Source organism: Rattus norvegicus, chromosome 1, assembly GCF_036323735.1.
Source record: "Rattus norvegicus strain BN/NHsdMcwi chromosome 1, GRCr8, whole genome shotgun sequence".
Lineage (NCBI taxonomy): Eukaryota > Metazoa > Chordata > Mammalia > Rodentia > Muridae > Rattus > Rattus norvegicus.
This window is the reverse complement of record NC_086019.1, coordinates 91,651,732-91,677,279: the sequence shown is the minus strand read 5'-3', so window position 1 is coordinate 91,677,279 and position 25,548 is coordinate 91,651,732. Positions and strand designations below refer to the sequence as shown.

The 25,548-nt window shown below is 49.4% G+C and overlaps 1 protein-coding gene across 8 annotated transcripts; it reads right to left on the bottom strand.

Annotated features, from left to right (window-relative positions):
* Window positions 1–457: 457 nt before the first annotated feature.
* Window positions 458–24,039, bottom strand: Coq8b (coenzyme Q8B). 8 transcript variants are annotated; one of them, NM_001012065.1, is made up of 15 exons: window positions 22,905–22,977; window positions 22,510–22,617; window positions 22,258–22,377; window positions 22,066–22,132; window positions 19,153–19,230; window positions 16,921–17,028; window positions 16,695–16,780; window positions 14,232–14,372; window positions 14,061–14,142; window positions 12,341–12,434; window positions 6,535–6,676; window positions 6,337–6,444; window positions 4,814–4,879; window positions 1,660–1,746; window positions 458–1,193 (listed from the first exon to the last, which is right to left on the bottom strand). In NM_001012065.1, exons 2-15 carry the CDS (start codon window positions 22,612–22,614, stop codon window positions 891–893), a joined length of 1,587 nt encoding a protein of 528 aa, NP_001012065.1. In that variant the 5' UTR covers window positions 22,615–22,617; window positions 22,905–22,977; the 3' UTR covers window positions 458–890. The 8 variants fall into 8 exon arrangements, 7 of the variants coding, with proteins under 7 accessions (NP_001012065.1, XP_017444608.1, XP_038967441.1 ...); XM_017589119.3 differs by lacking the exon at window positions 22,905–22,977 and adding an exon at window positions 23,914–24,036 and having other exon boundaries at window positions 460–1,193; XM_039111513.2 differs by having other exon boundaries at window positions 460–1,193; window positions 22,514–22,617; window positions 22,905–22,956.
* Between the last annotated feature and the right edge of the window lie 1,509 nt (window positions 24,040–25,548).

Genomic DNA, 25,548 nt, shown 5'->3' with positions numbered 1-25,548 from the left:
CGGGCAGAAGCGGTGACGAGGCACTTTTTGCAGGCGAGGGGAGGGGATGGGATGGGAAGGAAAAGAAACAGACCCTGGAGTCCTGGAGGGAGATCACTCTGGCTTGCGGGAAAAGGGCATTGGGTTAAACCAGGACTCCGCTGCACCCTTACCCCTGTCCTGTAGGTTTGGCAAAGCAGCTGGTAGGGGCATTAGGGCTCATTAGCAAAGGCGAGGTTGTCAGGGACAGGAGGGAGCCTGAAGCCGGGGGTGGGGGGCTGGGGGGATGGGGTATGTGATAGGAGGGTACTTCTCAGCTGCCACAGCCCTTGGAGCAGGTGGTCAGCAAGTGGGGGGGGGGGCGGAGGAGGTTCCCCGCAACAGATGGTCCTAAACAAGAGGGGGGGGGTGTCTGGCCATCTGCACCTGGAGCTCCCTGTGAGCTCCTCCCCCTTAGCACAGAGAGAAAAGAGTTGGGGGTAGGGAAAGGGTGCCTTTATTCGGAGGGAAGGATCAGCACCCACCCCCATCCTCCAATACACAGGCTGGAACCCGGGAAGAAGGCAGCTGGTAGAGAAGCAAGGGAGGCAAAGGTGAGGACCGCCTCCAATAGCTATCTCCCCTTTTGCCTGCGGATCCTGGAAGACCTGGGGCCGAGGGGCGCCTCCTCCACATGCGAGTGGACCCTATGAAGAGGCCAAGGGCTCACTTAGATGGTGGCAGGATTCTGCTGACTCTCAGCCTCAGAATTTAAGGATGCTCACTTTGGATCAGGGAGCTAACTCCAGGGGTATGAAGATCCAAGGCAAAAAACTAAGCTCTGGGACTAGGACATAGGAGGGGACCGCCCGCTGTGGAGCTGGTCTCCCCCACTGGAATCTGTCATGGTGGGTCGGCAGAGAGGTCCCTAGTCAGGAGGCTGCTGGCAGTGGCAATGTCTGGCGACTGGCCCAGTAGCGGTGGTAGGTATCTTGGAAGAGGTCCCGGCAGGCGATGTGGGCGTGGAGACGGGCACAGGCTAAGAAAGCCCCAGCTAGCTTGCGGTGTAGAGCATAGGTCTCCTCAGGCGGTGGGCGAAGCCGGTGCCGAAGCAACACTGGGATGAGGCCCTGTATTCGGCGAGCAGTCTCTCCAGCACCGAAGTCATAGGAGCCTGAAGCAGCAAAGGGCTCCCCAAGGATCATCACTGCCTCGACGTGGGCGTCAGAGAATGCCTAGGGTGGGGATGGCAGATGCATCCAGACGGACATAATGTCCTCTGATTACTTCTGAAGAGGCAAGCTGCAAGGGCTGGGGCGTGACTCACTGGTAGAGCTTGCCTAGAATCCACCAGTGAGGGGCTGGGAGGAGTGGCTCAGTGGTGGAAGGTTTGCATTGCTGGCCCAAGATCCCCTAAGAGTAGTAATAGTCGCCCCTTATCCACAGCATGCCCCCTGTCTCCAAGAGCTCCACCTTTCTACAGGCAAGTAACCCCTGTATTTCTCAAATAGCACTCCCCATTCCCCACCTGGGGCTCCTCAGAATAAGCTAGTGTAGCCAGTAACCTCACTGCCCTGGGGTAGAAGTCTCTACCTACCCCCACCCCCTCCTTTCTCCAGTTGCTCAGTCCTGAAACAAATTAGCCCCCTAAAGAAAACAGTCACAAACACACCAGCCCCCTTCTGCTCAGTGGTAACCAACCTTGGTTTCAAAGCCTGTAAGGAATTTGAGGTCCTGGGATTTCTGGAGAACTCGATCTCTGTCCCCATCTGCTGCAGCCTTCACCACCTGGAATGTCAGAGGACAAAGACCAGCGTAGGTCAAGGGAGGCTCTGGGGTTCTTGCTTTTGCTTTGGGGCAGAGTCTGATACAGCCTACACTATCTTGAACTCACTGTGTAGCTGAGGATAACCACGAACTCACTCCTGATCTTCCTGCCCCCACCAGCTGGGAGCTGAAGGATTAGGGGTCTGTACCACCACACCAGCCTACAAGGGAGGTTCTAGATAATAGGAAATACCAGCCTGAAGGGTACAGCAGTACATAGCTACAATCCTAGTATTCAGGAGGCAGGGACATGATTATGAGTTCAAAGCCAGCCTGGACTACCAAGGAACACTGCTAAAAAAGGGGAGGAGGAAGGGAGGGAAGTGGGGACGGGATATTTTGCCCAACTCTGTCCCTGCTCTATCTCCCTCAGGAGAGCCTGCAGGAAGAAATGGTCAGGGGCTCTGCCATCCATTGAGAAGCTGCCACATGGGTGGCCCAGAGGAGAGTGTCACATCTGTTGATGGTTCCAGACACTAGACAAGGATGGACCGGCATCCTAGGTTGCCTGAGGGCTATCTTCCCCATTGGGCTTTGAGCCTCTTGGGTGAATCCCAGCTGGGTGCAGTGGCAGCTCTGGTCTAGAGACAAGGCACTGAGGATGCTGGGTATAGAGCTCAGTTCCCATCCAGTTCTGCAGAGGGAGGCATTGACGCACCTGTACCAGCTCCCCTGGCTTTAGAGGACTCTAGATAAACTGTAGCTGGCCTCTGCCTTCTCATCTGTGAAATGGGTTCTGTGGGAGTAAGGAGCTTTGGTTCTGCGTGGGGTCACTGTATGGGGCTCAGCACTGTGCCTGCAGAGAAAGTATCTGTCACTGGGTGCCAGGGTCCCTGTGCAGAAGAGGTGGGCTCAGAGCAGGGAAAGGAATCTGTCCAGCCCTGACCCACTGCACCACCCTCTGGGAGGGTGGCCTTAATTCTGCTACAGCTCCCTCTGCCTGTGACTTGTCTGGTCATCCATTATGGCTCCATATTAATGGGGTGGTCCTCCTTTTCTTTCTCCCTTTCTTTCTTTAAAGGCAGGGTAGCTAACAGAGGTGCTGACAAGTCAGATGACCTGAATTTGTTCCTCAGGTCCCCATATGGGGTAAAGAGAACTGATTCTTGCAGATTTTCCTTTGACCTCCCCATGTGTCCCCACAGTGCACAAGGGTATGTGTGTACATGTGTATACACACACACACACACACACACACACACACGCGCGCGCGCGCGCGCGCGCACAAATACAAACAAGCAAATAGGGTCTCGATATGAAACCCAGACTGGCCTTGAACTCATGATTCTCCTGTCCTAATTGAGCTCCCAATTATGCTGATTATAGGCCACCACATCCATCCAACAGGTTTGTTTGTTTCTGTTTTAATTGGAAAAAGTTTAGGTGGCCCAAGTTTTGGGCAGGCAATGTTGATGAGAAATAAGATGGTTCAAGTGCTTGTGGAGCCTTGGCTTTGTGCCTCAAATGGCCTGTGTGGGTGAGTGTGGAGTGTGGTCGTGGTGGTGTACGCCACCGAATTCGTCCTTGTCAACAGCTAGGGGTGGTCTTAAAAGTTCTCAGGCCAGAGCCTTCAGCCTTGTCTCACATTTTTCTCCTCTGTCTTCAAGGCCATTTGCACTGTGGCCCTATGTCTATGGGGTCTCCCTCCCAGCGGGCTCCTCTGTAACTTCTCACAGCTCCCCTGAGGTCAGTCCCCAGTCTTGAGGGTCTTTGCTACTCAGGGGAAATTTTTCAACTCCATTGCTTCTCTTCTCCTCAAGCCCTTCCTGAAGCACCTCAGGAGGTAAGAGTGCCTACTGCAGAGGGCCCCAAGGCAGGACCCAGGATGTCTTGGCTCCACCCAACTTCTGGACAGAGAAAGGCTCTTGATGCCCTGCTTGCTGAATTGAGCCCTTATTGGTGCTGGTTCGGTGTGGTGGTTTAGATGAGCATGGCTGCATAGGCTCATATAGTTGAATACTGATCACCTGGTCCGCAGTCGGTGGAACTGTTTGGGAAGGACTAGGAGGTGTGGCCTTGTTGGAGGAGGTGTGCTACTGGGGCATGACTCAGAGGCTTCAAAAGCCCACACCAGGCTGGGTTAGCTCTTTCTGCCTTCTGCTTGGAGATCAAACAGGAGCTCTTTGTCTATTGCTACAATGCCACACCTGGGTCCTGCCATGCTCCTGCCTTCATCATGGTCATGGTCACGGTCACCCTCTGGAACTATGAGCAAGACTGTGACTGAGATTCTGGTCCTCTGTAGGGCCAACAAGTGCTCTTAACCACTGAGCCATCTCTCCAGCCCTAAAATGACCATTTCTCCTCAGAAGCACTACCATGTACAAAGGACTTTCCTAGTTCCCTCTGTGGTCCTTTGAGAATGGTCCCCACAGACTCATATATTTGATGCTAAGTCACCAGAGAATGGAATTCTTTGAAGGGCTTGAAAGATTAAGAGGTGTTGTCAGAATAGCTGTGGCTTTGTTGGAAGTATGTCACAGGGAAGGGTGGGGTGTGGGTTTTGATGTGTCCGTCTGTCTGTACCTGTGGATCTGGATGTAGCTCAATCACACCTGCTTGCCACCATGCTTCCTGCCTTGACAACGGACTAAGCCCTGAAACAGTAGGCGAGACCCCAACTAAATGCTTTCTTTTGTAAGACTTGCCTTGGTCATGTCTCTTCACAGCAATGGAAACACTAACTAAGACACTGTCCACTGCCATGGGACACAGACTGGGCTGTGATGGGGAGACAACTATCACAACTGTCACCAGCATCATCCAGAATAGAGCGGGGCACCGAGGGGCTGTCAGAGAATGTCGGATGGATGGAAGCCAAGCTGTGTGGACACGTGGGATGGTCTGTGCAGCTGCTGCCACTGACTCACTTGGGAGGAAGAAGGGAAGGACAGAGGAGGTGAGGAAGCATTCCCTGAATGGTCCAGCTTCCTGTGAGGCGCAGGATGCCCAGGCCCTGTACTGTGGGTTTGCTTCTCCTGTCCTCCCTACCTGGCTTGAGCCCTGACCCTTTAGGATTTATGCTCACCTCAATGTAATGGTCCGTGAACTCTGTTCCAAAGGCCCGGCTTGCACCAAAGTCCAGTAGAGTCACCTGGGAACAACGGAGGACGGGAAGGTGGGGAGCTGTTAGCATCCCCACTGCCCACTGCAGCGGCCAGGATGCCTTTTCCTCTCTCCTGCCAGCCCCACCCCTGCTACTGAGCCACACCTCTACACCCTCATTGGTGACCACAGGCAAACACCATATCAACCACCCACTGGTACAATCTAGGCCGGTCTGATCTTTACTGCTAGCCTTCTTTTTGTTGTTGGGTTTTTTTTTTTTTTTTCCTTTTAAAACCAGGTTTCATGACATTCCAGGCTGCCTCTGCCTCTGGGGTACTAGGATTAAAAGTGGGTACCGCCATGCCTAGCTTATTTGGCTTTAATGTAAGTCTTGGGCCCATAACATACCCCAGAGAATGACATCTGAGAAATTAAATGAATACCCACAAATCCTACTAACCAGCTTAAAATACTACCCCACAGAGGTTTATTCCTCCCTCACCCCCAGGACCCTCTCCAAAGTCACTACTTGTCAGGAACTAATAGCATTAAATCATTTCCTCAGTACTGCAGATGGCTCAGTGGTTAAGAGCGCTGACTGGTCTTTCAGAGGACTCTGGTTCGATTCCCAGTACCCACATAGTGGCTGACAACTGTCTGTAATCACAGTTCCAGGGGATCCAACACCCTCTCCTGGTCTCCTCGGTCACTGCATACACATGGTGCACACACACCTATGCAAAGTACCCATACACAGAAAATACTAAAACAGTGATTTTAAAAATTAAAATTTCCTGAAATTCCCACGCATATCTTCCACACCTATATGAAGGCACAGAACACATCTGGCAACAGCTCCATAACTTAAAGTTCTGTGTATTCAGAGATGCCAGGCCTGGAGATAAATGTCTGCAATTCCAGGTGAAACAGGAATAGGAATTTGGCACCAGCTACATAGCGAGACCCTGCTCCCCAAAACCTTCCAATAGCGTTTACTGTAATTGTCCTGTAATTTCTACTTTGGACCTACATGGCTTGTAGTTTCCCTATCATGGTGTTAGTTCTGGTTCATCTCTTTGGTCCATTTATATTTTTTAAAAGATTCATTATATGTGGATGGATGTTCTGCCTGCATGTATTTCTGTGCACCACTTGATGCCTGATGCCACCGATGTAGAAGGGGGTACTGGAATCCCCTGAAACTGGAGTTACAGATGGTTGTGAGCCACTGTGCGGATGCTGGGAAGTGACTCACGTCCCTCTGTAAGGTAACCACTGAGCCATCCCTCCAGCCCCCCCTTTTTCCATTTGGTATGTATTATGTTATTATGTATTATATTATGTGCGGCACATGTGCGGAGGGCAGATGACACTCCTCCCATCACCCTCCTGTGCACTGACGTTAGAGTCGTCGGGCTTGGTAGCATCTTTACCCAGAAAGCCACCACTGGCCCTTGGCAAAATGCTTTTCATAGCAGCTAGCCAATGTCATAAAGAACCAACCTTGTGGCTGGAGGCATCATACAGGAAGTTGGCCCAGTTGGGATCTGTTTGCATGAATCTGAACTCAAACAGCTCCCGCAGACACAGCCTCAGGAGCTGGAAGCAAATCTGGAGGAACAAGAAGATGCCAGTGAGGTCCTGGCCAGGAGAGTGGGTGCATGCCTGGCTGCTCCTGGTCCCATTCCACAAGGGATGTACCTGATTCCGGATGTCCTGGCTCAGGCCCTGGCACTGGTCTAGAGGGATTCCCCCAGCCAGCTCCATGCCCAGCACCCGTGTGGTGCATAACTCCTCTACCACAGCTGGTACTCGGAAGAAGGGGTCATCAGCCAAGAGCTTCCTGGGATAGGAAAAGGGCAAGGAATGAGAGACTTCATGCTTTAGAGCCCAGAGGCTTGGTTTGAACTGACCATTTTACTGGAAGTCCTTTGGGCCATCTTGCTCTAGGCTTTCCTTCCCACACTCCCCCACCCCCCTTCTCTGGCCTGGCTTCCTTGGGTGACAGCTAATATCTGGCTGGACTGGCACTGGACAGACATTGTAGCACTGTGTAGTCTATTAACTGGGTGTGGCTGGAAACCTAGTTACCACGTCACTCGTACTAACCCTCCCTGACCTTCTTCTGGTTACTTGATGATGAGCTCAGAGTATTTAGTTCACACATCACTTAAAAAAATAACTATTTTATGGCCAGTGAGATGCCTTAGAGGATAAAGGCATTTGTCCCAAAGCATGTGACCTGAGTTAGATCCCAGGGCCCACAGAGTCTTAAAAGTTGTCCTCTGACTTCCACATGTGTGTTACAGCACTTGTACACTGCGTGTACACATATGTACACACACACACACACACTAAATAATAAATATTACACATTCTTTATTAAAGAGTCCTTACTTTATGGCTCTACAGTGATAACCACTGGTCATTCCTTGGGACCACTAAAGAATCCTATTCCAACATTTCAGTTACTTGTGGTAAACCTTGGTCTAAAAATATTAAATGGAGAACTCTAAGCTGTACATGGTAGTGTGTGTCTATAAGCCTAGCACTGGAGCATGGAGGAACGAGGTCTGGGCCTCAGGCCCAACTCCTGTGACACAGCACGTTCCAGGCCAGCCATGGTGCATAAGATTCTGTTTCAAAAAGCAATCAAGAGAACAGGGGCCAGGGCAAGGCGAACTGGAGAGATGGCTCAGTGGTTAAGAGCACTGGCTGCTCTTCCAGAGGATCTGGGTTCTGTTCCCAATACCCATAATGGTGGCTCATAATCTGTTAACTCCAATTCCAGGGGATCTGATGACCTCTTCTGGCCTCTGAGGGCACTGCATGTACATGGTATACACACAAGCAAAAAACATCCATATAATAAAAAGAAACTTCAATATTTTTTTTTAAAAAAAGGAAAATTCCAGAAGTAAATTAAAAAAATTTGAAACTGAATACCACGCTGAGCAGTATGATAAATCCACCTCCATCCTGTTCGGAACACGAATCCTCTCCTCGTCCAGTATATGCATGGCACACACGGTCTAATACACTTCCCTTCTAAGAGTGCTTAGCCATTTCAGCATCATAACTGTTACAATATTACATTGGCAGTGTCCAAGTCACCTTGAATTTACTTAATAATGGTCCTAAAGCAAGAGCAGGAATGCTGGCGTCTCAGATATGCCAGTGAAGGGCTAAAACGCCTTTTCTTCTTTTTCTAAAATGTTTTGTCTTTCAATTCATATGTATTAGTTATACACAGTGGGTTTCATTGTGGCATTTCCACACACACCACATACACACAGGCACACGCACAGGATGTATTTTAGTCACCCTCCCTCGTCTCCCCCATATCTGCTGGTCCCCACTTCACGATTCATCCTTCTACTTTCTTGTCTTTTAAAAATGAGCGTTGTTAGGGCTGCTTACAGGAGGATGATGACTGGCTAATTTTTTCTTTCATTGTTTTTACATTTATTAAGTGCTTGTGTGTGTGCATGCATGCGTGCGTGCGTGCGACCGGGGATAACCCTGTGGGCATCAGTTCTCTCTTTCCACTCTCTGGGTCCTGGGGATCCTGTCCAGACCATTGGGTCGAGTGGCAAGCTCTTTAACTGAGGAGCCATCACCAGCCCACACAGTGGTACCTTTAAGCGAGAAGGTAAAATGCCCAGGTTCAATGAAGAGAATAAAGAAAGCCATGGTCCATCAAGATTCTTAGTGAGAACAAATCTGCGTGAAATCATGGTGAAGGAAGAAGGAATCTGTGCCAGTTTTACCACAAACTGCAAGAGTTATATGCCCACCGTGCGTGACTGAGGCACCCTGTGAAATGGAGCAGGCTTGCAGTCCCTGCACGAGAAGACTGAGGCAGGAGGATGACAGTCTGAACAAAGGTGGAAAGGTATTCATCTCGTGGGCAGACGCCTGGAACACAAGTCTTCCTAGTGACATATGCTTGCTGCAGCAGGGAACATGTCTAGCCTGTGAGGGTGATCCCACCACAGGCACTCACAGGGGAAAAGTCTACCAGGATGGGGAACTAACTGGGTTTCAGGTATCCACTGGGGGCATCTAGGAATGTGTCCCCTGTACATAGAGGAGGGCCCTGGACTCTAGACAGTGGTAGATAAATTGGAGGCTCCTTCTCTGACCCAGATGTGGTGGTGCACACCTGTAGTCCCAGCAACTGGGAGCTGAGGCCGAAGCACATGCATGGCACACAGGGTACAGGATGTATCACACTCCACTCCACTTCAGCAGACTGACTGTTGCACTGTTATGGTGGCAGTGTTTCCTGTCATGTAATAGTCTGCCATTAAAACTCAGGTGTGGTGGTACACATCTGAACCTGAGAGTAGAGTTCAAGGGTATCCTCAGCTACATAGGGAGTTTGAGGCCAGCCCGGGCTACATGGCATTCTATCCTCAAAACCACAGGGGCAAGGAGACAGCTCCATTAGAAAAGGGCTTACCTGGGTTCGGTTCCCAGCTCCGGAAAAAAAAAAAAAAAAAAAAAAAAGAGCTTACCACATAAGCATGAGGAATCATGTTTTACCACCAGATCCTACAAAAGTCAAGAGGGGCACACTTTTGTAATCCTAGCCATGGGGCTTGATGGCCATCCAGTCTCGTCTGTCCAGTTCTGGGCCAGAGAGAGGTTCTGTCTCAAAGAACAGATGGACACCCACGTAAGGCTGTTCTCTGGCCTCCACAGGCCTCCCACAGCAGGTGAAGAAGTTGAGTGGGGGCAGACAGGTGGGCAGGCAGGCATAAGAAGGTTTTGGGGGATCCTGGGACAAGGGCATCAGATCCTGAACAGGGTTGCTCTGGCCTGTCACCAAGTGTCACTCTGCCTTGCGGGGTCCCACTTCAGGTTGGTATGTAGTCCTAGTTATGAGGTCTCTGGTACTGGCTCGACTTCTCCAAGGCCAGGCTTGTACTAAGCACTAATCAGCACACCTCCCCTAGGAGAGCACTCTCCTGAGGCTACTGAATGGAATCAGGCCACACAGCCTTGCAAGGGCTGACCCGAGACTGAAGCCCATAGTCATCAGGGCCCAGGACATCAGGGCCTTGTGTGACTGCTGTCTGGACTGCCTCCTCCCTGTCACCCAGCTTGCCATGCTGGGAGACACAGCCAACTTATGAGCTCTGGGGTCTGTTTGTTGGTTTGTTTTGCTTTTTTGAGATGGTGTCTCATGTAGCCCAGGCTGGCCTCAAACTCAGCTACATTGCTGAGGATGACCTTGAACTTCTGGCTTCTACCTCTTGAGTGCTAGGATTACAGGCACGAACCTCCATACCAGGCTTATGGGGTGCTGAGGATCAGCCTCAGAGCGTGCCTGATGTATCAGAGTGTGATTGATGTATGCTACGCCAACACCAAGTAAGCTACACCCTCAGACTTGAGTTGTCCTTAATTGTTGTGCACGACCACAACCCCCAGGCGTAGCCACACTGTTCTCTATTAGCTGTAGTCCGTTCGTGCGCCCTGCCATAAACTACTCTGGCATCAAGACTCTGATGTGGTGGCCCATGCATATAATCCTAGCAGTGGAGAGGTAGAGGCAGCAGAGTCAGGACAATGCTAGCACAGCCACACAGTGAGTTTGAGACCAGCTGGGGCCACAGATTGAGATCCTATCTCAAAAAAAAAAAAAAAAGAAGAGGGGTTTGGGGAGGGAGTTGGCTGGTGGCTCAGCGGCAGTGGGGGAGCATGAGCATGTTTGCTGTTCTTCGAGAGGGCTCAAGTTCCGTTCCCAGCACCCAGATTGGGTGGCTCACAACTGCCTGTAATTCTAGTTCCAGGGGAGTTCAAAGTCTCACATATATTTAGTCTCACAAAATTATAAAAAATTTTAAGAGAGAGAGATCCAACCAGTAGTATCAAAAACACCATAAAAGCCAGGTACAGGGTACACCTGTAATCCCAGCACTTGGGAGGCAGAGTCAGAATGATGCAAGTTCGAGGCCAGCCAGGGATACATGGTGAGATCCTGTCTTAAAACAAGAACCCCACCGCAACTTACTTATCCACCCTGCTGAACAGATTTCAGACTTGGGTCTCCAGGTTGGGACTTGCACACATTGGTGCTCTGAGCAGTCTAGAAAACTCTGATATAATGTCCATACAGAATTTATCACGGAGGGCAGTGGCGGGGTCGCTGGGTATGCGAACATAGAGGTTCTTTTGGGGGTAGAGGACGTGGCTCAGCTGGTAAGCTGTTTGCCACACAGCATAAGGATTTGAATTTGATCTCCAGAGCCATGTAAAACAGCCGTGAAAGGCAGCAAGTACAGTAATTCTAGCACCAAGGAGGTGGACACAGGAGGACCCCGGGGCTTGCTGGCTAGCCAGTCTAGCAAAACCAGAGCTCTAGGTTCAGCAAGAGACGATATCTCAAAAAGTAAGGTTGAGGGGCATGAGAGTCAGCTCTGGTGTAAAGCTCTGGCTGCTCTTCCAGAGGGCACAGGTTCGATTCCCAGCACCCATGGTGGTTCACAGCCATCCATAAATTCAACACCCTCTTCTGGTCTCTGTGGGTACTGCATGCATATTGTGCACAGACATATATGCAGGCAAAAAAAAAAAAATCAATACACAAACTAAAACTCTCTTGCTCCTTGCTCTTGCCCTCTTCCCCTTTGTCCCTTCTGTCCCCACTCCCCTCCCCCCTCCCCTCCTTCCATGCCCATGGCCCACCTCTACTCTTCCCTTCTTCTACTCTTTTCTCATTAAACCTTTCCACGTGGGGGAAAAAAAAAAAAACTAAAAAAATGGGGGTAGGGTGGGGTGGAGAGATGGCTCAGTGGTTAGAGCACTGACTGCTCTTCTAGACATGGTGAGTTCAATTCCCAGCAACCACATGGTGGCTCACAGCCATCTGTAATGAGATCTAATGCCCTCTTCTAGTGTGTCTGAAGACAGCAACAGTGTACTCACATATATAAAGACAAAATTTTCTTTTCTTTTTTTTTTTCCAGAATTTTTTGGGGTTTTTGTTATTGTTATTTTGAAACAGGGTTTCACCATGTAGCCATGTAGCCCTGGCTGGTCCGGAACTCCCTAATGTAGATGAGGCTGGGCTTGAACTCACAGAAATCCACTTGCTTCTGATTGTCAAGTGGTGTATATCTCCATATTTGGTTTAAATAAAAATGTAAAAGTAAATTAAAGTTGAGCTGGCATGCGGACATATGCTCTTGGGGGACAGAGGCAGTTCAAGGTCCATGCCAGTCAGAGCTACAGAGTGAGACCGTAACTTCCCAGATGTTAACACTATTTTTCTGTCTGGAGCCGGTGTTCTCCTGCTGTACCATGCAGAAGGCTGACCCCTCCTCAGTTAGCAGCCAAGCCTCTTTGTGAGACCACAGCAGATGTGCATTTGACAGAGGCCATGCAAGGATAAGGAAGTCTGCCGTTCTGACTGCCAGAGGCTGGAGAGCACCACATTCATCCCAGCCCAGGAGAGAGGGAAGGGATCCCTCAGGAGCTTGCAGGGGTGTCAGCTTACTTGAAGGTCTGGGCACAGGCGGCTTCTCTGCGGTAGTCACATTCCCAAGCCAGCTCTTGCTGCAAGGTCTGCAGGCTCTGCTCAGCAAACAGGCCTGGGAGGGGAGAGGGCAAGCCAGGGTGGCTGAGAATGGCTGCCTGTTCCCAGCCTGAACCCTCGGGCTCCCAACCTGTGTCCTCTCTGGTCCTCATACACTTCTTTTTTTTTTTTTTTTTTTGGTTCTTTTTTTTCGGAGCTGGGGACCAAACCCAGGGCCTTGCGCTTCCTAGGCAAGCGCTCTACCACTGAGCTAAATCCCCAACCCCGCCTCATACACTTCTAAGTCTCTCACTGTCCCACGCACCTTTGTCTAGACTTCTGCCCACCCCCCCACCCCTCTTCTTTTTTTTTTAAGATTTATTTTATTGATATGCGTACACTGTCGCTGTCTTCAGACACACCAGAAGAGGGCATCGGATCCCATTACAGATGGTTGTGAGCCACCACATGGGTGCTGGGATTTGAACTCAGGACCTCTGGAAGAGCAGTCAGTGCTCTTAACTGCTGAGCCATCTCTCCAGCCCATCCCCACCCCTCTTTTACTCCTTTTCTTTTTCTTTTTTCTTTTTGTTTTTAAGGGCAGGCTCTTATGTAGTCCAGACTGGCCTCCAACTCAGTAAGTAGCCAAGGCTGGCCTTGATCTCCTGATCCTCCTGCTTCCGCCTGCCAAATCCTGGATTACAGACTTACCACAACATTTATTTGGCTTTGCATTTGAGATAGAGTCTCTCTGTATAGTCCAGAGTTGACCCCAACTTTTGGCAATCTTCCTGTCTCAGATTGCCCAGTGCTAAGGTTATAAGTGTGAGGGCTAGAGAGATGGCTCAGTGGTTAAGAGCACTGACTGTTCTTCCAGAGGTCCTGAGTTCAAATCCCAGCAACCATATGGTGGCTCACAACCATCTGTAATGAGATCCGATGCCCTCTCTTCTGGTGTGTCTGAAGACAGCTACAGTGTAATTATAAGTAAATGAATAAATATTTAAAAAAAAAAGTGAGAGCCACCAGACCCAGTTTACCCACCACATCTAAGATTCATCTTCTCTCTGTCTTTCCCAGAGCTGTGGTCTCTGTCTCCTGGGCTTGGCTCTGCCACAAGAACTGTTCCAGCCTCAAGCCTGAAGCAGCTCTTTTCACTGGCCAGTTAGCTAAGGATAACCTTGAACTTCTGATCTTCCCCTCCTGAGCACTGGGGTCCCTTGTGTACTACCACACCCTATTTGGTACCAGAGATCTACCCAGCTCTATCTGCAGCCATCCTCACCTCTCGACTCTGCCCGCCCTCCCACTGCCCGCTGCCTCTCACCTGGCCTCCAGGCCTGCCTCTACTTCCTTTCTTCCCACGAACACACCTCGCTCTGTCTTCACGTGACCCAACCCAGACATGCTGCCTACCAAGTTGTCTCCTCTGCTTCTGTGGTTCCCCTGCATACTGTATACCTGTCTGTCTGTCTGTCTGTCTGTCTGTCTGCCTGCCTGCCTGCCTGCCTGCGCATTTGATCTGGGCTTATTTCTTTGTCGCTATGTCACACACTCACTCTCTCTGGATTTCCCCTGCTCGGCATCCTCCTGTCCCCGTGTGAGGTATGTATACTTACAGTGCTGTCTGTCCTCAGCCTGGCCCCACCTCCTCTCTTTAAGCATCCCTCCCTCGGGGTGGGGGCACCAGGGGGCACCTCACCCTCTGGTAGTCCCACACTCATCTTGAGCAGGGCCAGCAGGTTCTGCACGTCACTCTGGATGCTCTCGGCAACACCTGGGTACTGTCAGGAGGGAGGAGGGGGGTCAGGAGTCACCCATGCCTTGGGGACAGGATGTTGCCCCCCCCAGCCCTGCCCACCCCCCTCCTCACCTGGATCTTCACAGCCACCTCAGTCCCGTCCTTCAGCACGCCTTGGTGTACCTGCCCGATGGAGGCAGCAGCAAAGGGCACCTCCTCCAGGGAGGCCACCTTGTCCTGCCAGTCCTTGCCTAGCTCCTCTTCTAGAACTTTCTGAAAGGAGCACACATGACAGTCACCATTATGATTCCTGGCAGCTGACTCCACTCCCTGTACTGGTGTGCTGCGTTAGTTAGGGAGCGTGTTGTGTCAACAACCCTGGGGTTCACTGTTGGCTGATAGACTGTTTTACAGATGTGGAAACTGAGGCCTAGGTGACCAACCAGCCAGGTGTGTTGAGGATATTCGATCCTACTGTGAACTTCGACATTGCCCAGTTGTGGTGAGGCTCAGCCTTGGCACACACCTTTAATCCCTCTGGCTGGAATACAGACAGGCCCTTAGTACACACCTTCACTCTCAAACAGTGAAGGTAAAGTTAGTTGGTAGAAAGACGCACATGTTTGAAAGTGATGTCTAATTGAGTGGCAGACAAAGTGACGAATCAGAGAAAGATGTGACAGAATAGGATACGCCCAACTCTCACAGGAAGAGAGAGGAAAGAGAAGCTACTTAAGGGAGAGACAGACAGTACAGAAGAGCACAGAACAGGAATACACTGAAGTTCATGGAGAGCAGTGTAGTAGAATGGAGAGAGAGAGTGGAGCAGCACAGAGAGGGAGGAGGAGGCAGTTTTACTGGGAGAGTTTTACAGCGAGATTGAAGAGAGAATTAGAAAAGATTGTTAAGAATTAGAGGCCAATGGGGCCTGGATGGCTCAGTGGTTAAGAGCACTGACTACTCTTCCAGAGGTCCTGAGTTCAATTCCCAGCAACCACATGGTGGCTCACAACCATCTGTAATGAGATCTGATGTCCTCTTCTAGTGTTTTTGAAAACAGCTACAGTGTAATCATATAAATAAAATAAATAAATCTTTTTTTTTTTTTAAAGATTTATTCATTTATTATATATAAGTACACTGTAGCTGTCTTCAGATACACCAGAAGAGGGCATCAGATCTCTTTACAGATGGTTGTGAGCCACCATGTGGTTGCTGGGAATTGAACTCATGACCTCTGGAAGAGCAGTCGGGTGCTCTTAACCGTTGAGCCATCTCTCCAGCCCAAAATAAATAAATCTTAAAAAAAAAAAATTAGAGGCCAAGCAGAGCAATTCAGAAGCTGAGAGAAAGCCCGATTGAATAAATCAGCTGGGAGAGGAGTTTGAACAGAACAGCTGAGTTGAACCAGCCAGCCAGAGTTCAGAAAAGAGTAGAAACGGTCAGAGCTTACTAAGTAGCAAGTCTGGGAGGTTCAACATTCTAGGCCTAGAGTAGATAGTACCGAGGCTTAAGCTTCTAGGACTAGGCCTAGGTTAGCAGACGGAGGCAGAAAGCCTCTCAGACAACAACAGGAGAATAACTACAGTTACACAGGTGCCATTGTTTCATGTTGTCTTCGAGTGGAGGAAATCAACGTGGCTTTAATTAGGAAAAGGAGAACGAACTCCTAGACTCAAGAGGAGTCCCACTGAAGGAATACCTACTTTGATTCTGTTTGTTTTTTGAGGCAGGGTCTCACTGTGAGGTCCTGGATTGGCTGGAATATACTATATAGACCAGGCTGGCTCCAAACTCACAAGACATCCACCTTCCACGGCCTCCTGAGGGCTGGTATTAGAGATATGCAGCAGCAGCCCAGGGAGGTTGTTAATGAAGACTGGTACTATTCCTTGGTAGAGTCCCAGATTATTAAGGCATTAAAAAAAAAAACCGGGGTTGGGGATTTAGCTCAGTGGGGTTGGGGATTTAGCTCAGTGGTAGAGCGCTTGCCTAGCAAGCGCAAGGCCCTGGGTTCGGTCCCCGGCTCTGAAAAAAAGAAAAGAAAAAAAAAAAAAAAAAAAAAACCAACCCAACACGATGACGATGAAGAGGGCTTCCTTCGGGTTCGGGTTTACAGAGTGGCTCAGAGGGCCATGGTGACTACCTGGGTCACGCATGTGGCAAGGGGCAGAGCCCGGATGGAAGGCAGGTAGGGAGCTGGAGCCTAGGTCTTTTTACAGTTACAGAACAGCTGTCTTCTTGGTACCAGGCTCGATGGCATCCATTTAAGGATAGCGTCTCCTTCAATTTTGCTTGTTTGTCTGAGGTAGGATCTAAGGTAGCCCAGGCTAGCCTTGGATTCTCTATGTAGCTTGGGGTACTGTTGAGCTCCTGATCCTACTGCTTCTGTCGCCGACTGCTGAAGACTATACAGGTGTGTGTCATATGTCCTAGCATGATCTTTAATCACAGCTCAAACTTATATGTTACTCGTGTGTGTCAGGGACAGGAAGTGACTGGGACAGGTCTAGGGACTTCACGTAATAGAAACTGTTTTGCAGATTACATGCTGAGCTACGTGTACGTTACCATCCATCCAAACCGGATGCTCACCATCATCTGCCAGCGGGGCATAAAGTCAGCACTCTGCCGGACCCTCTCGAAGACTCGCTGAAGCTGGGGGCTGATGAGGCTGTTGTCTTGGGAGACAGTGGGATGAGGGGATTAGTGAGGAGGATGAGGAGAGGTCCCCCATGAACACCTGAAATCAGGGGGTGCTGCTGGCTGGGTGGGGTGGGGTGGGGATGAGGTCATAGGTCAGGATGAGGTCATGCTGTACCCTGGATGCTGAGCATTTGGCCGATCTTGAGGGCAGCTCCCCGGACTGTACATAAGGTCTGTACGATCCTCTCAGCATTGGCCTCGGTAAGGAAAGGACTGGAGCCCTCTACAGCGAGAAGCGAGTGTCAGTATTATATGCACAGAAAGAGCCTTCCTATGTACCCTTGGCTGACAGAACTCTGTGTAGACCAGGCTGGCCTCAAACTCCTAGAAACCTATGCGCCTCTGCCTCTCGAATGTTGGGATTAAATGTGTGCATGGGAAACTTTACACCATTTCCAATTTAACTTTTTTATCTTAAAAACTTACAATGTGGCCCAGGCCCAGGATAGCCTCAAACTCAAACTCAGAGAAAATCCTCCTGCCTCTGCTTCCTGAGTACTGACATTACAGGCCAAAAGAAAAAACAAAAAAAAAAAGGGAAGCCAGGCATGGAGGATTCATACCCGAAGTGAAATCCCAGCAATCAGTAGGCAAGAGGCAGAGGCGGATATCTCTAAGTTAAAGACTAGCCTGGGCTACAGAAGACCCTGCCTCAAAAAAAAAAAAAAAACAAAAAACAAAAAACTAAAAAAACAAAAAACAAAACAAAACAAAACAAAAAAACCCAACAAAACCAAAAAAACCCCCAGCCACCAGGGGACTAACATAAAAATGCTGACATCGGGGCTGGGGATTTAGCTCAGTGGTAGAGCGCTTACCTAGGAAGCGCAAGGCCCTGGGTTTGGTCCCCAGCTCCGAAAAAAAGAACCAAAAAAAAAAAAAAAAAAAAAATGCTGACATCAAGTGTTGGCAAATTTGGAGTAGCAACTTGAACTCAGACATGTCTGATGAGAATGTGCCAGCACAGCCCTCTGACAAAGAGGCGATTTCTAGAAAAGCACATTTCCGCAGCAGCGCGGTTCCTCCTCCAGGTGTGAACTCCAGGGAAAGAGGCAGAGTAACTACACAGCTCTGAGCACACACTTGCCACATGGGCACACCCCGATGACGGAGTTGAACCACAGAAGTCAGATGTGCTCACAGCGGAGGGAGGGGACACCCCTAACCGCAGCACTTCAGCAGCCTGAGCGAAAGGACCAGAAGCTCAAGATCTTTAGTCTTAGAACTCTTCCGGATGGAGGTTTGTGAGTTCAAGACCAGCCTGATCAGTATCGTAAGTTCTAGGACAGCCAGGGTTACCCACAGAGTCTCAGTAAGTAAGTATGTAAGTAAGTAAATAAAAAAATAAAAAATAATGTATTTTAAGGAGTTAAATTTGTATGTATAACCTCTCTAATAAAGTATTAATAAACAAAAGCCACATAAATGCTGTCTTCAGAGCACTCCCTGTATTTCGAGGCACTGGAGCTTGAACTGGAAACATGTATGAGTTTATACACACTGGGTAGGTACCACTGAGCAGCCCAGACTTGGTGGGTCTTCAAAAAATTTAGTCGCAAACCAGGCTTATTGGCACATGCCTTTAATCCCAATACTTGGAAGGCAGAGGAAGACAGAGCTCTGTGAGTTTGAGGCTAGCCTGGTCTACAGAGTGAGTTCCAGGACAGTTAGGGCTATATAGAGAGGTATCTTAAAAAAAAAAAAAAATTCTTTCCTATCTTTTAAAAATAGCAAACCCTTTTTTATTTTGAAGTGAGGTTTCACCAAGTTACCTAGGCTTGCTTTGTAGCCAGGCCAGACTTGATGTCTAGAACATCTCAATTGTTTTAAGATTTTTTTTTTTAAGCTAGGTGTGGTAGTGTACAACTTTAATCTCCCAGCACTTGGGAGGCAGAGGCAGGTGGATCTCTGAAATTGAGACCAGCCTGGTCTACAGAGCAAGTTCCAGAGCAGCCAGAGCTACGGAGAGACTCTATCCAAAAACCAAACACTCTTTATTATTTATATTTATGTGTCTGTGCATATGTGCATGTGAGCCTGTGTATGCATGAATGCACTTCATGCATGCATAAAATCTGGAGCGGCCAGAAGAGGGCGCTGGATTCCCTGCAGCTGGAGTTCCAGGGCGTTGTGAGCCACCTGGTGTGTGTCCTGGGAACTAGTCAGTATGTGACTTCTGTGTGCCAAACAATTGACTTTACACACACACACACACACACACACACACACACACACACACACACACACACACACACACACACACACACTCACTTGCAAGCAAAACCCTTCTACAACCCAAGCCCTCAAGGCCAGGAGCTAAATGAACCCAGATGATATCACTACTCACCATGCTGCAGACTTCCACCTGGCAGGGACTTCTTGGTCACCTCGGCCAGTGCTCCCAGGCCCAAGCCCACAGCCAGCCCTGAAGAGCAAGAAAGGAAGCTGAGAGCTGCTCATCCGGGATCCTCTCATAGACTCTCACTTCTACTTAATGCTGTCTAGAGACCCTCTGTTGCTTAGTTTGTAGGCAAGTACCCTCCTAACTGAGCTGCATCCCGGTTTTTTCTTTTCTTTTGATACTCTGGATGGAACACAGGGTCTCACGTGCTACCCAAACTCTACATCCTCGCATCTTTAAAATTATAATTAAGACAGTGTTTTACTAAGTTGGTCAGCATGGCCTGGAACTAGCTATGTGGTTTAAGTTAGCCTTGAAATTGTAACCCTGCTGAAGCTTTCCTAATAGCTAGGGCTACTATCAGAGATGACTCACATTTAACCCTTCCTTTCTTCTGAATTGCGTTATGTAGCCCAGGCTAGCCTTAAACTCATTATGTTACCTGAACGCCTGCTATTTGTACCTCTCAAGTACTGAGATTTTAGGCATATGTCACCATTTCCACCCTTAATTTTCTATCCATTATATATATATATATATATATATATATATATATATATATATATATATTTTACTTATGGTTCTGGGGGTAGAACCCAGGGCCTCAGGAATGTCAGATGTGTTCTGTCTTCTCAGCCTTTCTCTTTATGTCCAGAACACGTATCTTCCATGCCTTCTTCTCACTGAAATCTGATATAACCGACCTGGCCTCTTCTTCATTCTCTCCTTAATTTTCTCTTCTGTTTCCATTCTCCTCTTGTATACTTTTGGAGACAAGCTCTTGCTGTGAAGCCCTGGCTAGCTTGGAAATGGCTATGTAGACCAGGTTGGCCTAGAACTCAGAGAGACCTGCCTGCTTCTGCCCAAGTGCTGGGATCAAAGGCCTGTGCCACCACTCTAGACTCTGATTCTTTTACTGTCGCCATCTCTAGTTTGCAGCTGGCATTTGCCAACCATGCAGTGTGCACCTGTGTTATGGCCGGTGAGCCTCAAGTGTTTGTTACCGTCTGACCCCCACCTCCAGCATAGCTGCAGCCATTTTGTTCCACTCCTGCCAGCCATATTTCATGCTGTTGCTGTAACATGCCTGCCAGTCACTGACACAGAGAAGGGACTTGGCTCAGAAGTGACATGCTGACCACATACCCCGTTGTGTTCTGTATGAGGTTTGCTAATCTTAAGAAATTCCACAAAGTTTTACGTAAGACCTATCAAATCAGAGGTCAATATGAAGAACTGTTATGGCTAAAGTATCTTTGAGTCAGAGCTGACCATTGGGTGGTACTTCCTGCACTTGCAATATGAACTCACTGTGGTTGTTTTCCTTTATAAGCTGACAGAAAAAGATATTCATTGTCATAGTTCAGATAATTCTGAGCTATGTCCCTGGTCTGACCAGTATCAGCATGTGCGTCCAATGATCTTCTTAAGAAGATCAGTGTTCATAGTTTGTGTGGCGATTCCTGAACCAACAGCGTTGAGGCATTTCATTCTCACACCTCTGTGAAACGTGTTTGACAGGAAAGCTCACATCTTGCAGAAAGAGAAACTGAGGCTCAGAGAAGTTACATAAACTGCCCAATCATAAAATGAGGATGTCCCTCTCCTCTGAAACCCTGGGCATACCGCTGCCCAGGTTCAACCCAGAGCACGCGATTGCACTTATCTTTGGGACCTTTAACCGTGATGAAGGAGACCTCTACACTGTAATGACCAAGAGACACCAGGGCCTGTTATCCCAACACCAGGAAGGCAGAGTCAGAATCGGGGGCTTTGATGCCAGGTTACAGGAGACATCACCACAAAAAGCATCTGTGTGCTGGGGCATGTTGGGAGTGTGTGGTGGCACAAGCCTTTGATCCCAGCACTCGGGAGACGAGGCAGGCAGATCTCTGAGTTCCAGGCCAGTCTGGTTTCGAGCCAGCTAGGGCTGCATGGTGAGACTCTGCTTCAAAAACAAACCATATGTGTATAAACACATTCAATATTTACTTAAATGTTCTTATATGCTACTTTCTTTTTTCCTCTTTCTTTCCTAGACAAAGGTTCGTGATGCCAGGTTGGTCTTGAATTTGTGGGTGGAAGCAGTCCTACAGTAACCTAGCAGGCAGCTGGGCCTGCAGCCATGCACCACCAGTCTTGGTGGCTCAATCTTTTGGCCCTTTCCTCTTTCTCTCTCCCTCCTTCTTTTCCTCTCTCTCCTTTAAATAGGGTCTCATCTAGTGCAGGTGGCCTCAAACTCACTCTGTTATGAGTACATTATTGCTGTCTTCAGACACATCAGAAGAGGGCATCAGATCTCATTACAGATGGTCGTGAGCCACCATGTGGTTGCTGGGATTTGAACTCAGGACCTTGGGAAGAGCAGTCGGGGCTCTAACCACTGAGCCATCTCTCCAGCTCTCAAACTCACTCTGTAGCCAGTAATGACCTTGAATACTTGCTCTTCACGTTCCTTCCTACCCATACCCCGATTGCTGAAATTACAGGTGGGTGTCCTGGCTGCCTCCTTTCCTTTTTGAAGGGTTGGTTGCAACACGTTACTTTTATTTCATACATGTTTAATCAATCCTGCTGTGGGACCTAAAGTCCAGTCACCTCACCTCTCAGCGCCCTCTCCTCCATCAACAGAAGAAATAAACACACGCCTTACAAGGCCTTGCTTACTACAGCTTCTCAGTAAACAAACATTCCCGTTTACATTCTTCTTTTTCTGCGGTTTGCAGGTGTTCGCCTCCATCCCTCTTCCCTTGTCTTTCTCTCTCCTAACCCTCTCTTTGATTCACCCTTTCCCTTGCTTCACCTGTAAATGTTGTTTCTGATTTAGGTCACACGAAGATCTCCGAGTGCCACACCTACCCCCAAAGCTGGCCAAGCGACTGATGCGGGAGGCAGGCACCTTGCGTTCACGAGAGCGATCACTCAGCTGAGAAAGAGGAGAGGTGTGAGGTAGGGAAGGGGACAGAATGGCTGAAAAGCCCTGCTGACCTGCTGCCACCTTCTTCAGTGCATCATGGGGGAGGGGAGGGGTCACACAGGAAGCAATGATACCTGGGGCCGGGGTGCCTTCCTGAGCCTGGCCTCCCGGGCCCTACGAATTTCATCTTCAGTTAGGCCTCTTCCGGGCTGGTCTTGATGAACCCTTTGGGCCAAACAATCCCTACATGGCCCCTGCAGAGAAGTGGATTTTAATAGAGTGAAGGTTTAGTCCTCCTTTTTTTGATTCATCTCCATCATTCCCGCCCCGCCGCCAAGCTTCCCTCAACCTCTTTTCCTTGGAGGTCCCCTCTTCCAGCCTCTTACCCACCAGTGGGGCCTAAGTCTCAGGGCCCCCGCACAGGGCAGACGAACAGCCCTGCCCAGCGGTCCACAGGTCGTGCGCAGCATAGCTCCTAGCTCCAGCCACATTGCCTAAGAAATAATGATTACAGGACTGGGCCTCCTGTTTTGCGCCCATGTTTGAAAGCTCCCCACCTTCATATCTTCTCCCCTTTTAATTGATTTCCAAGTTTCTCCTAGTTAACCCCCCACAAACACACACACGTTGCTAAGAACTCATGTTTTCCCTAAGCGCCTCCCCAAATCCCCCAAAAACCCTCGCTGTTGCTAAGCTTCTCTCCCATTGCTAGCCGTCCACAGATTGTCCAGGACTACTCTCTACTTCTCAGCGCCCCTCTCGTTGCTAGGCATCGCCTTACCTTGGACTGTTAAGCATCCACAATTCCTGTGCTGCCCCCTCCTCCCAACACCCCGTTACAACCCCGTTACGGGGCACCTCCCCCGGTTGCTAAGCACCCACTCCACCAGGTTTAGGCTCCAGGTCTAGCACGCGCTGGGCCTCTTAAGCTTCCGGGAACGTCCGCACACCCGCCCCCTTTGAGCAGCTAGCCAATGGTAGCACAGCACCTCGCCGACATTTACAAAGAAAAAAAACCACCCGACTGAGGAGGCGTGGCAAGGGGGTGGAACCCAGGCGAAGGCTCTGTGGGTCTTCTGCGTCGGTCGGCGTGCACGTGAGCTCTTTAGATGGACCGACTGTCTTACTGACAGAATCTCTCTACCCTCCTCTCTGCTCCCCTCTCTCTGTCTCTCCCGGTCTCTCTCCCTCCCTCCCCCCTTTCCCCTCGCTCATTCTCATTCCTCTCCTCCCCCTCTCTCCCGGCTCTCTCTATTGTAGGCTATGAGGAAGTCCTGATCCTCTTGTCTCCACTTCCCACCTGCTGAAAATTGCAGGTCTGTACCGTTACATGCACTTACATTTCCGCCTGGCAAGCTCAAAATCTATCCTGTGTATTGGGTCACCCCCCACTCCCACCCCGCCGCCTTGGATTCACAAATCCAGGGCCTTGTGCGTTCCATGGAAGATTCTCAACCACTGAGCCATACCCTCCGAACAAACATTTCCCTTGCACACGCAGCCTATCCACTTTGCACCAACACCCACGCCCTGGCACCCAGCCTCCTTCCTTGCACATATAAATCCACTGCCTTGCTTGGGAACTGTTTCCTGCTCAGGCCTTCACCATAGCTCCCCTTGGCGGCATACTGGGCCCGCGTTCCCTCCTGCACCCTATTCTTCATTCCCCGCCCACTTAGGAGATGGCCCTCAGTGGGAGCCCTCTGAAGGCCTGACATTTCCCAGAACATATTCGGTGAAGATTCCCAGCGCTGAGTCAGGAGCCTTGGCACAGAAGAAAATTGACTCACTCCTCTCGTTGTCTAGAATAGAAACAGCTGGTGGCTGGGACATCTTTCCCACAACTAAAGAGAGGGAGAACCGCAGATGTGTTCCTCACAGCACCCTACTGTCGCTGTCTAGCCCCACCTCCTTTGTCGGGAATTAGGCCTCCTTGCGTCTGTCTCTTTACTGTGTGACCTCAGAAGAGCCCTCCTCCTCCTCCGGACCTCCTGTTCTCTAATTTGTATGATGTATGAGGTGGGTTCCCGTATCTGACTTCTCATTAGCCTATGAAGAGATGACTCATCCTGGAGCCTTGGGCCTGTGCTCAATGTCCCTCCTTATGGGTGACTCAATTTCAAGCACCTCCAGTCCTCTTCCAAAGGTGAGGGAGGGTCTAACTCTGGAGCAGCAGGCTGCTTGCCATATGGGACAGGCTGAAAAATCACCTGATGATAATCCCACAGGTCCATGGCTCTCAATGGCCTTGTACCACAAACTTCATGTACTTGAGTTCATTGCAGACCAAAACAAAGGCAAGGAAAGGGTGGAACTTGAACTCAAAGCCCTTCCTGGTAAACTGAGATCATGAAGGCGACCATGGTGGTACATGTCTATAAGACCAGCATTTGGAAGACAGAGGAAGGAAAAGAATTTAAACTTATCCTTGGTTTTGAGGCTAGCCTGGGCTACATGAGACCCTATCTCTCTCTCTCTCTCTCTCTCTCTCTCTCTCTCTCTCTCTCTCTCTCTCTCTCTCTCTCTCTTCTTTTTTCTTTTTTTCAGAGCTGGGGACCAAACTCAGGGCCTTGTGCTTGCTAGGAATGCGCTCTACCACTGAGCTAAATCCCCAACCTTGAGACCCTATCTCAAAATAAATAAAAGAGGAAACAATGGAGCTAGAGGTATATCTCAGTGACACAACATGTGTGAGCATTAAGAAACAAAGAGGCACTGGGAGGTGGTGGCACACACCTTTAATCCCAGCACTCGGGAGGCAGAGGCAGGAGGATCTCTGTGAGTTCCAGGACAGCCAAGAATACAGAGAAACCCTGTCTCAAAAAAACAAAACAACCAACAAACAAGGAACTGGAGAGGGGGCTCAGCCGTTCCGAATGCTTGCTCGCTTTTCTTTCAAAGGATCTGAGGTCAGTTCCTAGTGTCTACCTGGGAAGCTTAAACCATCTGTAACCCCAACTCCAGATCTGATATGATACCCCCTCCTGCACACACATACACATAAGTAATTAAGGAACAAACCAACCCTGAGGTATGAGGTAGTGTCAGAGCCTAGAACATAAGTCCTCTAGACATGAGATCATTTTTATTTACTTATTTAGAAATCCAAGGTCCTGTGCCCATGCCCTGCCACAAAAGCAAATCCCCAGGCTCGGCTTTTTTTTTTTTTTTTTTTTTTTTTTTGGTTCTTTTTTTCGGAGCTGGGGACCGAACCCAGGGCCTTGCGCTTACTAGGCAAGTGCTCTACCACTGAGCTATATCCCCAACCCCTTCGGCTTTTCTAAGATAGGCTCAAACTATGTAGGCCAGGTTGGTGTTGGGATAGTGAGACACAAGAACATCTTGTGCCTGCCTCCTGTGTAATAGGATTATAGGAGTGCGCCATCGCCCAGGTTTTAGACAAGAGATTTCTTCATGGTTTTTTT

What these genes read in the sequence shown, in the direction of transcription:
- Coq8b (XM_017589119.3), bottom strand. Translation starts at nt 22,614, where the DNA reads ATGTGGCTGGAGCTAGGAGCTATGCTGCGCACGACCTGTGGACCGCTG. An exon ending in AGGTGGAAGTCTGCAGCATG is followed by an intron (nt 17,029 to 19,152) that starts GTGAGTAGTGAT and finishes TTCTCGCTGTAG; the next exon opens with AGGGCTCCAGTCCTTTCCTT. An exon ending in TGCCCCGCTGGCAGATGATG is followed by an intron (nt 14,373 to 16,694) that starts GTGAGCATCCGG and finishes TGCTCCTTTCAG; the next exon opens with AAAGTTCTAGAAGAGGAGCT.